General features: G+C 38.0%; 1 protein-coding gene across 4 annotated transcripts in view; it reads right to left on the bottom strand.

The window, feature by feature from the left end:
• The window catches only part of LOC137153644 (neurabin-2-like), a 66,570-nt gene that overhangs the window by 1,776 nt on the left and 50,265 nt on the right, over positions 1-14,529 (bottom strand). For 2 of the 4 annotated variants that reach the window (XM_067549232.1, XM_067549233.1), the window contains exons 17-18: positions 11,624-11,740; positions 3,407-3,595 (exon numbers count right to left, since the gene is read on the bottom strand). In XM_067549232.1, coding sequence (XP_067405333.1) covers positions 3,407-3,595; positions 11,624-11,740 — 306 coding nt within the window. Of the gene's footprint in view, positions 1-3,406; positions 3,596-11,623; positions 11,741-14,529 lie in introns of those variants that run through there. The other 2 variants (XR_010919862.1, XM_067549234.1) reach the window with 2 other exon arrangements.

Raw genomic sequence — 14,529 nt, 5'->3', positions numbered from 1 at the left:
TCAATCTTCTGCTGGCTTCCTTCATGCAGCTGCACTTTATATACACTAACTGCTGTTACTGTATTCCTAATTCCCCACTTCCTTTTACCAAGAATGCTGCTGAACTTAGATAAATCAGCTGTGGAATTTAGTAGCTTGAGAAAAATTCTACCTATGAAAAAACTTTCAGGAATCAAGTGTCTTAAGTCACATACAGTTTTTGGAGGTTCAATGACCTGAATGAAACAAAGCTACTCAAGGTCATTTCTACATGCTGCTGCTACTTCCACTTCAAAAATTTCCAAGATCTGTCTTAATCTTTCCATTCCCTCAGTCAAGTGACTCACTCAATTCCCGATTATACAGTGGCTCTACAACAGCTATATTCTCCTCTCTGACCTCACACACATTCTTCCACACCAATCCATACAAAATGTAGCTGTTAACATCATCTTCTTTTCCAGTCAGTCAATTTGATCACTTTTCACGCTCTTTTCTGAATCCCTCCATTGGTTCCTTATCTACTATTGCATCAAATTTAAGCTGGTCACTTTTTTCAAGCCTCTATGTAAATCCCTCCCTCCCTTATCAAACTGTGTCACACTCCCATAAACCTTTGCTCTAACAATTTACCCCACTCTCATCTGCCTGTTTGTCAGACTAACATTCACACCCAGGTCTTCTTTCATGAACTCCATATGTGTGATTTGACCTTCATGAACTCATCCATTTTAAATCCCTCTTAAAAACCTACTTCTACCATGCTGCCTATGGTGAATTTTGCTGATTTGCATAGAAAATTCCCTTTATCGTTCTCCTCCTTTGATGTTCTTCATTAAATAAAAGCTTCTTAGTAGGGCAGGAGTGCAAAATGTGCATCAGAATAAACTGGATTTAAAAAAAAAAAAAAAAAATCTGATTCTTCATGTAATGTCAGCTGTTATAACAGAAGCTCGAGAATTTCCCTTGCAGGTAAGTTAGGAAAAGCAAGGACAGGAGTGATTTGAGCATATGTATGCAATATTTTATTAAAATTACAAATGTAGAGTTGGCATTCAATTTTTAAACTATGAAATATTAGAAAGCCTAAAATGCAAATGCAAATAGTTTAAAAGTTAAGAATGGTAGCTTCTTCATAGTTATTTGTCTTCACCATAATATCTGCAAATCACGGTCAGCAGGTGGAAATCAAGGTGTTCGTTTTCACGTTTAAAGCCTTAAAGTAACTGGGAACTGATGATCTGATACTGCCTGTCATGCTGGTGTCACATTTTTCCCATTGGTTTGCCATCGCCTTGGATCTGTTGACCTCCAGCTAATATTGTAAGGGCTACCCAGGCATTTAGGAAGGGAATGTTATTTACTTATTAGGAGCCATTTGTTTGTGATGGAAAAGGACCCTACTTGTTATACTGAATATTAACATGGGATTGTCTAGCTCAGTTGTAAGCATTCCCAGCACATAGGATAAGGTCTTTTAATTGAAGTTTGCTTTATAAATCAAAAGGATGAAATCAAAATAAAGAAGGTCTAAAACCAGTGCTCAATGAAATCAATGGCCAGACTCCTATTGATTTCAATGAGTATTGGATCAGGCCCTACATGACCTCACACATTTACATTTTTCAAAGTAATTCTGAATAAATCACTTGCCTCACTGACAATTGAGCTGTCAACATATAAGATACGGCAGACTTGTGATAACAATACAGAGTTTTGAACAACAGTTGGTTGGGCCCCTCATGCCATGTATTAATCCAATATTAAGGATAATATAAAAAGGGATCCTGTCAGCTTAAGTTTTTTTTAAAAATAGGTTTCTTTAACTGCGTTACTTAAATAAACACAATAGACAACTATAATGGAATCTGAGAAGTAAATTAACTGTCTTGAAACACTACCTTGCTTGTTTACTTTTTGCATTTCTCTCAGGTAGGACAGTGAAAAGAGACTACTAGACAGTTACACTTCTCTATAGACTTCCTTTTTAATTTCACTTCCAGGTTCTCGTGCTTTAGCACAGCACTCAATGTAAACAAGCACTGCAGTCCCCTTTTAAAAATTTTCATTAGAATTTTAAATAAATTTATGGAAGCATTTCTATTAGTCTTATGTTTGCAAAAGCATGTTTATAACTTAAATTTTGAGTAAAGCTGGACTTTACAAGGTACTTTTTAAGGCAATGAAAACTAATACAATATTAAAGGTAGGTGTTGTAAGACTGAAAATATCTTCCATAATTTTAACCTGCAAGTGTTTATACATTTCATCTTCCTTAATGACACTTCCGTATTAATGTGGACAGTAACATTTAAGAGTGGAGTGCATTTCAATTTTTGATCAGCAGATGGCAACATCTGATTTCAGTTCACAGATGACAATGTTATTTTATATCTGGGGAACTCCTAGAAGAATACAGTGAAATTGACTGCTTCAAGCACCATCATGCCACCCTTCCCAAAAACATAGGTACATTTATCTGTTAAGTTACTGAATGTCATTTTCCCTATTGTCCAAGGAAACATTTCTATATTAAGTTACAGGAAATTTAGAGTTGTAAATCCATTCCAAGAAGCAGATGTATTTAAAATGGCAAAGTTAAAGGTGCATAGAACTACATTTTTTCTTCATAAAAAGATATTCTAACCCTAATATTTTATTAGTCAATAGATTTTGGTTTCACACTTTACTGAACTTTGTCAGAGAAAACTTCCTTTTAGCAGAACACCTTGCCAATCCAAAAAGTAGTCTAATAGCATGAATGAACAAAGAAGAGCTGGAATGGACATACAGTATGCAAATGTAAGAGGCAAAATGACCACCTCAAGGCTGCAGCTGGTTGTCTCTCTCGGGTTTTTTAAAAACCCAGCTATGTACCAAAAAAACATGCAAGGAAAGGCTTCTATTTAAAAAAAAGAGAATCAAAGTAGGCTGTTCAATAATGGCCAAATTAGAAAGTAGTATGGTCTTAGGGAAAGGGGGTTGAATTTCCATCTGAGGGCCATGGATCTGGATGAAAGTCAAATTTCTGAACTGGAGCCTACTGTGCTATGTGTTTGAGTTAGTTGGGACCTATTTTGCTACCACCTTTGAGATAAATATACAAATCCCTTTTTGGGCATTAGACACTTTGCGTTTCAACATATTGCCACCGAGGAAGAACTGTTTAGTTTTCTCTTTCATTCTGTTATCGCATCCTTTTCATGTTGGTTTGATATGCTTCACATTTAAGATGATGTCATTCACTAACTGATCCTATATTCTACCATACAAAGATCACAGCAGTAACTGTGACTCTAAAATAAGAACATTCAGCAATGCCTGAATAGGAAAACGATAAGTAATATTTAAAAGTAGTATATATGAACTGGCAGTCAAAATAAACTCTGAACATTATTTACAAATACACACAGGGACATGTACTTACCTTCAACTTATCACTGTCAAGAAGCATTAATTGCTGTCCATCTATATTCTTGGCAGTGAACTCTGCAATATATTGCTCCATGTTCATCCCCATCAACCAATGGCATACTTGTTGTGTTGTCCACTCAGAAATTGGTCTATTGTGCCACTGATTTTGTTTTCCTGTTGCTGCATAATCATCATCTAGTGCCTAACCAATCAAGAAAGTTACAGTGAGTAGTTTAAAATGAAATATTTTTCCTACTTAACTATACATCAAATTTCAGTTACCAACTGAGTTTGGGTAACAAAGTATTTATTTTCAATATAATTCTAGCAATTCTATCATGCAAAATCAATTTACACAGAGTTCTGAACTTGAAAGTTAAATGTATTGAAAATTTTTATTTTGATCTAAATTGAAATAACTGGATTTTAAAAGTTTTTAAAATTCTATTTTTCCTTCTACAAAACTTAACATTTGTTTAAGGTTTTACGGGGCTTCAGAACTTGTAGTCAGTTACATTTTTTAAATCTAAGACCTATAAAAGCACTACAGTAACCAAGACTAAAACATTCATTACAAGTGTAGGTAAGAAGAAAATTTACAAAGCATTTTAGTTCCGTCTGTGAAGTTTATTTCTCATGAAAGTCTGAAACACTGACTTAAAACCCAGGCTTTAATGTACCCAAGTGCAAGCTTCCTCAATCAGTTAATGTAGCACAATCCTGACATGTAACAATGCTGCTCCTCCTGTACTGTGCCTAAAAAGAAACAAGTGACAATTGAGTCATATGATGGGGCAATTTGGGAGAGTGCACGAACACCTGAGACACCCAACTCACCTTCCCTTGTGACCAAACCATGATTTTTAAAATTTCCAGTTCTCAGTAAATAATATATGTTCAACATAAATAACTATGGTTATTACTAAATTTGCCATATTTCTCCTAAGTCAGAAGACTTGTTTATTCCCCTATCTCATCGTGCCACACCAATATTTTATCTTTAGTTTCACAGACTGGCCACGAGGTTATCTGAGAAGCACCAGGACTTGTAGTATTCCACTGAACCTGTACATCTACAGACATACCACCCTGGCAAGCACCATTTACACTCCCTGCCCCCCCATCCCTTCTGACAGTTCAGGATTTCTGGCTGAGCTACAACTGCTGCTAGATGCCAATTGGTAGCCTAGCTGCTAGGATTGGACTGCGGTTCTAGCTGCCCCCAAGGCTGCAGGGCTTACTGGCTCCTGTAAAGAGGCTGTTCCCTGCCTGTGTAAAACCTGAATGCTCTGGCCCATGTGAGGAGGTGGAGCAGCAGCAGCCGCCTGCTCTTTTCATTTTCCGCTCTGGGGAAGGGGAGACAAAGGTCAATTTAAGTGTGGGGCTGAAGGGCAGGGACTCATGAGAATGTGCCTCCCTCCTCTCCAGCCAACTGCATTCTCCTCCCTACACTGCTTATATGGGGTAAGAGTGGAGACAAGAATAGCCTACTGGAAAGAGAGCAGGTCAAGGGACAGGGACACCATGGGGGGTAGCGGAAGTATGAGGAGAGGAGAAGAGGTCAATGGAAGGGATTGAGCCCATTCCAGTGAATAAGCAGAGCAGGAATCAAGGCCTAGGGGAGGGAGCTGGGCAAAACCAGTGTCCAGGTGGAGAAGAAGCAGGGCAGGGACAGTGCCCAGATGAAAAAACTGCTGAGAGTCCCGTGAGGAGGGTGTACACGAGCATGGACAGGGAAACATTTAGAGAAGGGTCTTTCCCATTACTAAGTAATAAAAGGGAGGACGCCTCCCCCGTACTGTATATTGGTTGTATTTTTCATATTGATCACAGCCCTTCAACTACCACTTGCATTCTTGCAACATATAGAATGTTCAATAGTTTGTGTTCTCTTAGGCTATGGCTACACTGACAGCGGCAAAGTCGCCGCCATCAGATCGATTTCTCTGGATCGAGTGAGCAGTCAGTGAAGACCCGCTCAGTCGATCCAGAAATCAACGTACTAAAACCACCTTCACAAGTGGCATAGCGCAGCATTGACGGGAACGTGGTTCCTGTCGGCACAGTGCAGGGAAGACAGCACGCAGAAGAGGAGCCGAGAAGTCGACAGGAGTTAGGCAAGTTTTTGCGTAGCTTGCGTAACTCCCATCGACTGCCGCTGAATCTCAGAGGTAAGTGTAGACAGGGTCATAGTAACCTATGGGGAGGCACAACTGTTTTTTCCTTAGCTTAGGGGAGGCTCACTATGTCAAAGTTTGAGAACCCCATCTCTTGCTTTTCCTGGAAACAATGAAGTCTTTTGTGCCTGCCTCCATCCCAGTTGTTGTATACAAGAGAGATCTCACAACTGTCACCGAATAGCTCAGTGACCAAACAAAATCTTCAAAGGTAGTCTGAAGTACTACATGTAAATGCCTGTATTTGGATAGAAACAGAGTGGAGTCTTCTACCTAAGCGGTCAGGCAGTAGATTCCTGAAGTAAATAGAGAAAGTCCACTGTACAAACTGCTAATGGATTGAAAGAGAAACAACTTTTTTTTTTTTTTTAAACACCAGTTTTGAAAACAATATACTTCTGGGTACCTAAATTCAGGATTCCTTAATCTGATGCAGTTATGCAAAATATGTATTAGTAAGACAGGAGCTCCAGATGTCTGTGGCACCAAAGAGACTCTAAAAAACTTTATTCTAACTGCATCTCAGGTTCATGGAATTAAAACTCTGGTTGCAGTGGCATTATGCAACTAAAATTATCTGACAATTTACACTTTAAGATCTGTAAATTGAATGTATTATTCAAACAAAAGCATTTTTGTATTTGATTGTGAGTAACGAAGAACGAGTACAAACATGTTTGAACCAAACAGCTATTTGGAATTCTAAGTTTTGTGAACACAGTTTTTGTAGAGTATGAACAGATCTACTTAAAATCTATTTTCCAGGACGCTCTTGAATGATTTCACCTAGCGGGAAGGATCATCAGCACAGAGAACAGTGCTTGTTATACTACTCATTGCAAGTCCTTTATAGGTCAAAAGCAACAGTGTTTTTCAGCCCCCACAGAAAATTATCATTTTAATCTCCATGCAGTACTAGCAGCTGCTAGTATCTTGCTAGCACAAGTCTTAATTCATACTTTCAACCCTTCAAGTTTGACCACAGTGTGAAGAGGTTAATAGAGAGTCTTGTTGTGGTCTGCCCAATAGCAGCAAGAAAACAAGAATAGATGTGTTGCCAAAGGTAAAGTAAAGTATTATCCAAATCTATTTAAAGTTGTATAAAATATCTGAAATCTGGAGTTAAAGCTCACTTATTAGATTTATATTTTGTGTCTTTAATCTAAGGTTCCTGTATTACAATCGTGTTGTTGCTGTTCCAGAACATCGGTACTTAAGAGGATGTATTGCAGTTAAACAGTCCCAGATTCTCTGATACACTAAGTTTCCAGGCACAGTCATATCGGGTGAACTTGTACTGTTTGTTCACTGGTTTCAACAACCAAAGTTTGGTGGAAGGTGGGAAAATAGAAACTTAAGAGTCCTCAGTGGAAACATAATACTTTATCACCTCTCTTACATATAGCTGTTACTGAGGCTGGGGTTTGCCAAATGGTTTTCACAGGTTCCCACAGAGCCTTACTGATGGGAAGGGCAACGCTCCATGGTGTTGCAGAGTGAACAATATCCAACAGCTTCTGTTGTATTCTTTGATCTCAAGAGGTATTTGTAGGGAGTCTGTCACCTGTTTAATGAGCTCTTGAAATTGCTGAAAATCACTGGTCATAGGAGGAGGAAGCATTATCGCCTCTTTGGGTGATAAGAACAAGATGGTAGTCTGTGGGGTAGCTTCTTCATCTGCCCTTACCACCTGATCCTCAAACATTTCCTCTTGTTGAGTGGTGACAGGGAAGAAGCAGCTTGAATCTCTCCCATCATCTCAATAGGAAAGGGTTGGGGTCTTGGAGAACTGTTGGCATATGTGGTGGGGTGGGCATCCAGGGGTGTTCTCACCAAGAATCATGAGCTCCTCAGAAATCCTCTCTGTCTCTTGAGAAAGAAATTCTTATGTGGGTATATAGGAGAACCTTGGACAGAGATCAGTGATACTGAAGGGAGGAGGGAAATCTTCATCATTCTCTTCCTCATCTAATGGGGGAGTGCCGACTGAAAAGAGAGGTGAATCAAGTGGTAGAAGAGAGGTATAAGGATCCATGACTGAGTGGTTCTTAGTACTGATGGAAACCCAGGTTCAGCAGTCACCGATAAGTCTTTTGGGTACCTAAACTCTTGCAGTACTGAGCAGAATTGCATTACCAAGTGGAGTTGTGGTACCAAAGGAATGGTATGCTTGTCCCTGCAGGATGGTACTGGGGGTTTCAAGCGCTTTACAGAAAGCGCTGACGTAGATGGAGGCTTAGTCTTACACAGTACTAAAGAACCCACAACAAGGGTACTGGGAGAGGGGTTAAGTCTGATGGTACTGGTCTTCTGTGTTTGTTCTGGCCATTTCTGCTAAGCAGCATCAGGGCCTTCTTAGAGAGACATGTTTACTCTTAGAGGTATGTGATTTTCTCCCTCACCTTTACTGGAGAAACCCTTCGCCTCTGTAGTAATGAGCCTTGAGGTTGAAGAAGCTGTTGATCTGCTAAGAGCAGGAGGCCTTTCTGAGGTACAATACTTAATAGTAGAGTTAGAGATCCTCTTTTTGGGACCTTTAGAAGAAGTCTCTAGGCTTCCCCTTTTCTGAGGAAGTGTTGCACTGAGCTCAAAGGGGCGCTAAATACCCCAGAGACAGATGTACTGGAGGACCGGGGTTTCTTCTGACCTGGCTCCGAAGTGGAGCAAAATGACCGCTCTACCATTAACAGTCACACCTTGATTTCCTGGTTCTTTCAGGGCCTGGATTTGAAGACTAAACAGAATTTCCATGCAATATGCAACTTCCCTAGGCAGTGAACGCACTTAAGAGTGTCTGTTGTTGACCAGGATGATTTCTACATAAGGCAGCATTTAAACCCTGATGAACTGGGCATACCCCTTTCAGGGAGGATCTCTCAGGAGGAAATAAAACAAATCTTTTAAATAACCAGTTGAACTAACTACAAACTAATAAACTCACTAACAAAAAGTAAAATAAACTAAGCTAGACTGAAGTAATCAAGTAGCTGAGGCATGCCCAACGTGGATACACTACGCTCTGTCTCAGGCTAAGGCAGCTCAGAAGGAACGGAGGGCAATTCACTTGCACAGGCTGTTATAGCCTTGTTCTGGGGCACGAGGATATCAACAGCCCATGAATAGGCTGAATGAACACTGCTAATGAAAATCTCCAATCAAAGGCACGTGGGACGCATGCCACACATGGACACTGACCAAAGACACTGACCATGTTAGTACCAACATGAGTAATTCAATCTTAATAAAATTCCAACAATCTCCCCAATTTGACCTGCTGTTGCTATGACAATCTCTGACCTCTACATACAGTATACTGCCTGATTCTGTTCAGTGAAAGCAAAGCAATTTTAAAAAGATGTAGTTTCAAGTAAATAATTTTTCCCTTTCAAGTGCTGCATCACTTTTTTTTTTTTTTTAAATCTAACAGGGCTCACAAATAATAAGCAAGTGCCTCAGCTGATTGTTCCCTAACCAGTCACTAGATGACAGAACCTGTTTTCCTCTACCTTCACTGAGAGAAATGGCTTAAAGCATGGTTGGACTGTTCTTTTTATGAAAATTGAGGAACAGCAAAAAGAGAAGGTGTCAGGGTGAGCAAATGCCCATTTTTTTTTAAAAAAAGAAAAAACTACCGGGATGTTCATTTTTAACATTTAAGGATCCCTAACTGACCTTTTCATAGGCAGAAGTGCTGTCTCTGGCTGTTTGTACATCAACAGGAATGAGGAAAGCAGCTCCTACTTGTAGAAAAAGATGGCTGCTAATTCAAAGAACAGGATCCGAGAGAGTTGTGGAGAGTGAAGAAAAGGGAGGACAACTTTCCCCACCTCCAAGTATCTGGGCAATCTTGGGAGTAACTGAGGACAAAGGCCGCACACACTGCATCTGTAAGGGGAGAGTGGGACGCAGATGTTCCTGCCTCTACCAGCAGCAAAAGGTCCCAAGAAGGAAGCACCTACAGGCCAGGTGGCAACCAGTTCACTAGCAAGCCACTTGAGGAGCTGGAAGAGTACTGAGAGAGTATTCTTGTATTCTACCCTACCCCCAACTGCCATAGAGGGAGGAGTCATAGGTTCTACTCCTTAGTCACACACCTTAAGGAAGTATTTCATCGACAGCCTGTTCCAGACTTTTTAAGGGCATGGAAGGGATGTGTACTGGTGCTTCCCTCTTCCTCTTTTTCTTCTCTTGTGGCAGCTTTTTGAAGTAGAAGTTTATTCTTTTGAAGGCGGGGGATGCCTTATGGCTAATTTCACTCCTGGTGATTACATATGAAACTACTTGAGCATGGTGAGACTTCTACCTGTGAAGAAGGTGCTAAGTCTGAGGCCTTAAATGTCCCAAATTAATCTTTAAGAATGACCAAAATTGGCCATTGACTTAATCTGACCCTCACTCATACCAGAAGTAATAATAGCGAGTGGAAACAAACTCTGCTTACTTTTTACCATGTAAAGTCATAATTCAGGAACAATTTTAATCTTTCTATCATGCATACGCAGCTGTTGAGCAACACCTTTTTAAAAACAATTATTTTGCAAGTCATACCATAGTTTATGACGGATACAACAGACTGCCAGCTGAAAAGTCTCTCACCAACTACCAATTTTTCTGAAGTTGGAGAGTTCCAAGTAAAATAATCTCTCATTGAAAAAACTATCTTCGCTCACAAAAAAACAAGGTCAGTATTTCCAAGTACAAATTTTCTTGGGATAGGACAAGGCTATTTAAGATAACTGCTAAAAAAAACCTGTGCCATTTAAAGATAACGTTCTCTTGTTGACAAAAACCCATGCAAATATCATGCAAACAAGAAACAATAATGGTACCATGAAACATTTAAATTTACTATACTACAATCTAGTTTATAACAACTTAGTCTTAGTTACAATTTTACAAACACTGTGTGTATACAGACAAATTCTGTTGGAAGTCTAAAACTGAGAATTAGCTGAAAACTGCATTTGAAACAATCAAATACTCAAGAAAAAAATAGGCTTTGAAAAGATTTTAAACAAATCTATATTGCTTTAAATTTTTAGCAGCATGAATTCCATCCACTAACCTCAAAAGAGCGTTGTGCTTTCCAATGGTATTTACTAAGATACCCTTTGGTTTTGATTAGAAATCTGACCACTCCCCATGAAAAAAATATAAAAAATTATTGCAGTCCTGAAACTTGTGACCAATTAGACATATTTTTAGACATCCTCTAATTTTTGTGCTGATAGACACAAACTTATAGCATCATGCATAAAAGTTTGTCTTTTTAGATAATAAATATATATATAAATATTTATATATTTTATGCACTTTACCAAGATTTGGTTTAAGTAAATTATTTAATGCATCAGATCATTCATGACGTGCTGTTAAAAATTTTCTTCAAGCCAGCTAAACTGATAGTGATTATGTTTGAAGTCCCTATAGCTCACATCTGAAAGATGACTGAAGTATAGTTTTTGCAATTACTTCTGTGTCTTTTACTGTTTGTTCTATAAAATATAATGAATGACTAATTCCTTTAAACAGATAACACTTTTTTAAAAGCATAAAGAGACTAAGATCTCAGATGAAGGCAAAGGAGGTTAGAATTTTGCCAGAAGAAAGAACTCTGACTTTTAAATATTTATATGTACCTCACAAAATGCTTTTTATAGATTAAATATATCTAAATAGTTTGGTATCATATACATGAAAAAGAAATTTAAACATGCACTAATGTGAAGCAAGTTGAAAAATGCTGCAAATTTCATTCACCCACTCAAATTTCTGGTGTTTCGTATCTTTGAAATTCAGAATTGTTCTTTACTGTACAGCATTACTACCAATCAAAATTATATTTGATTATAAATTGTGAAGCAAGAGCTAAAACAACTAAGGACTCAGATTGTAAGGAGGTAAGTAACTATTTCAGTGTTAAGGTTATGATAAAGAATATTAAGATACTATGATAGCTATCTTGTTTCATATAAAACAGTCTGTTATATTAATAGACAGTCTATAGTACAAATGGTAACATCAACAAGACATATACACACTTTGAAACTCACCTCATTTGAAGAGAAGGTTAAAGTGTGTGAACGCCCTGACAGATTTGGTTCTGTCACTAACCCTGACAGATCACAACTTGGCCTGCTATGGTATGAATCATCTATGACAATTCTACTCTGCAAACAAGTGAAAATAATGTTTTATTAACTGAACCCTTGGAATAGTAGATCACAAGGAGACATTCTAGTACCCTTGAGACTTTGTAAAAAGAAATTAAACATGAGTTATCTATAATTTTTAGATCTACCATGTATGAAATACATTCAGTATATCAGGAGTCTGACATGTTTTTGCTGAATTTCCAAATTAACAGCTATTATAGCAGTACTGAAATCATTTTGGCAGGAATACCACTTTATGGAGCAAGTCAGTCATCTTAAAGTTAAGTAGAGTTGAGCCAGATCAGTACTTGGAAAGGATATTTCAAAGGTACATCTAGATCATGCAGGAAGTGGTTGAAAATTCAGTTGGTGGAATTATTTCCTCTGAATTTGTATGAAACCAATGTCACAGTATGGTATTATGGGACATTGAAGATGCAGTCTTTTGGATGAGACAAAACTGAAACCTTAACCACTTGTGGTCATGAAGGTTTCCCTACCACAACAATAACTCAATGACTTGAAGAAATTTCTACTCTTGTAACTATACTTAAATTCCCCTGAAATTTTAATTCTCTTGTCTTAAACTGTTGTATGGTATTGCTACGTATTTAAATAGCATCCTCATTTCATCACTAAGGTGGCTGCATTTTCTGCAGTGGATAAAGTGATCAATGTATAGTTAGGTCTGTAAAGTTCATTGGGATGCAAAGAACTACATAATTGTATAGTATTAGCAGGAGGAACTTACAGAGAAGCTATACCTGCATTATTCTGGTATTTTTTAAGAAATTGACTCCATTAAGAGAAGATGTAACAAGTCTTCTATTTATAATCAATTTCAGCCAGGATGGTTATACCCAGTAGGGTCCCTTTTTGTACTAAGCTGAAATGAACATTATATTTTAGAATGCAAGATAAATAATTTTTTAGGAATCTTCACAACAAATGCTTTGTTTGTCTTAATGTGGTAACATTTACAGCAGCCACTCCACTGGATAATCTACATATAAATTAACACATTCTTCTAATTATCTCCAAAATAGTAAATTTTGGTCAACATATTCTTAAGTACCTGCCATAGGTAACTACACCTACTATATTATTCAATATTTCTGACTATATATTGTTACTCAAGTAAATTTCAGGTTAAAATCAACTAATGTAAAGCATATATTTTTATATTTAGTAAAGGATTAATCTTTACCTTCTTAAATATTTAACTTACTTAAATCAGTTATCTCATTTAGTATGTGCTTAGTCAGGAAAGCATTTTCATCTATAGGTAGGACCCTACCAAATTCATGGTCCATTCTAGTCAATTTCACAGCCATAGGATTTGAATTTTGGTCAAATTCATGATTTTAGATGTTTTCATCTCAAATTTCATTGTTGTAAACCATGGAGGTCCCAACCCAAAGTGGGGCTGTTTGGGGGGAGGAGGGGTCACAAACCTGTTGTAGGGGGGTGACAGGATTGCCACCCTCATTTCTGTGCTGCCTTTAAAGGAAGGGCCAATATCATGGTCCGTGATGCGTTTTTCACAGCCATGAAATTCGTAGGGCCCGATCTATAAGTCTTGGCAATGAGCTGAGAACCAGAGCATCCTGGGTTCAAATTTAGCTATAACCACTAACTGACACCTTGGACAAATCACCTGACCTCTTCTTTTGATTCAGTCACCTTAGCTGTAAAGTTAAGATAAAACTAAAAGCCTCACAAAAAACAGATGTTGTCGCTGACAAACACTTCAGAGTAAGTCTGAACACATAAAACTACATTTTCATATGATAGACTCAGCATTCCAAACAAGTAAGTTGATAAAAGAACAGGTTCTAAACCCCTAATCACAATCTTCTTCTGTTTTTATCATGCTAAAATAGAATTCACTGAGGCATATGAACAAATGAAGTTAGTCTTACACTTTAAAAGGGCTTTTGACTACAAAAGCTAAATAAAGTGTTGCACATGCAGGACTAAATTTTGCTCTCAGATACATACATGTTAGTCCACTGCAGATGAGCTCATGGAGGGCAGCAAATGGACTCCATAATATATTACTGTATATATTTAACAGCATCTCTTCTATTCTGACTACTGCAACCTCCATCTCTTTGGTCTTGACATCTCTCTCCGGTCAGTGGAAAATGCTTTTGTCGAGGACACAGGTTTTATACATTGCTTTGACTAAGTCACTCTTTTTTTAGTCTCACCACTGGTCCTCCATTGTGTTATTTATCCAATTAAGACTCCTTTGTTTTCAAAGCCTCTCCTCAGTCAACTCTCATTTGTAAGGATGCCATGCAATAGCCACACAGTTATAATTAATGTATACTAATGTGTTAAGTCCCACACTAAACTGAACTGATTTGTAAAAACATTTTTCTTCATTTCTTTTTCTTATGCTGTAATTGGATTGAGTTAAAGTTGTTCGGGTACTTTACTGCATATATTTCCATACCTGACTCTATGGAATTTTTAAGTTTAACCTCCAGATACATAAAATCATATCTGTGATTCTACTATATGTCCACCACCAATCTGATTACAACAACCTCCTTTTACCAAGTCACAAAGCAATTCCGAACAGTAGAGGAAGAGACTATTTGGGAGTTTCTCTCTCCAAGACAGCAACATCATCCTCAGTAGTATCTTCCTTACCTTCCTAGCAAAATTAAATGGAGTTCCAAGGAAGGGCCACATTTTATCAAACTATTAATAGAGCGAGAGATAAGAGTGACACCAGGGTATCAGAAAGAAAACAGATTGAATAAGGTTTCCCTCTCCACTAGTTGTAGCTGCTT

Source organism: Emydura macquarii, unplaced genomic scaffold (genome assembly GCF_026122565.2).
Source record: "Emydura macquarii macquarii isolate MOO-44397 ecotype Brisbane River unplaced genomic scaffold, CSIRO-AGI_Emac_v2 contig_1253, whole genome shotgun sequence".
Classification (NCBI taxonomy): Eukaryota; Metazoa; Chordata; order Testudines; family Chelidae; genus Emydura; species Emydura macquarii.
The sequence above is the reverse complement of the archived record's forward strand: the minus strand, read 5'-3'. Positions and strand labels throughout refer to the sequence as shown.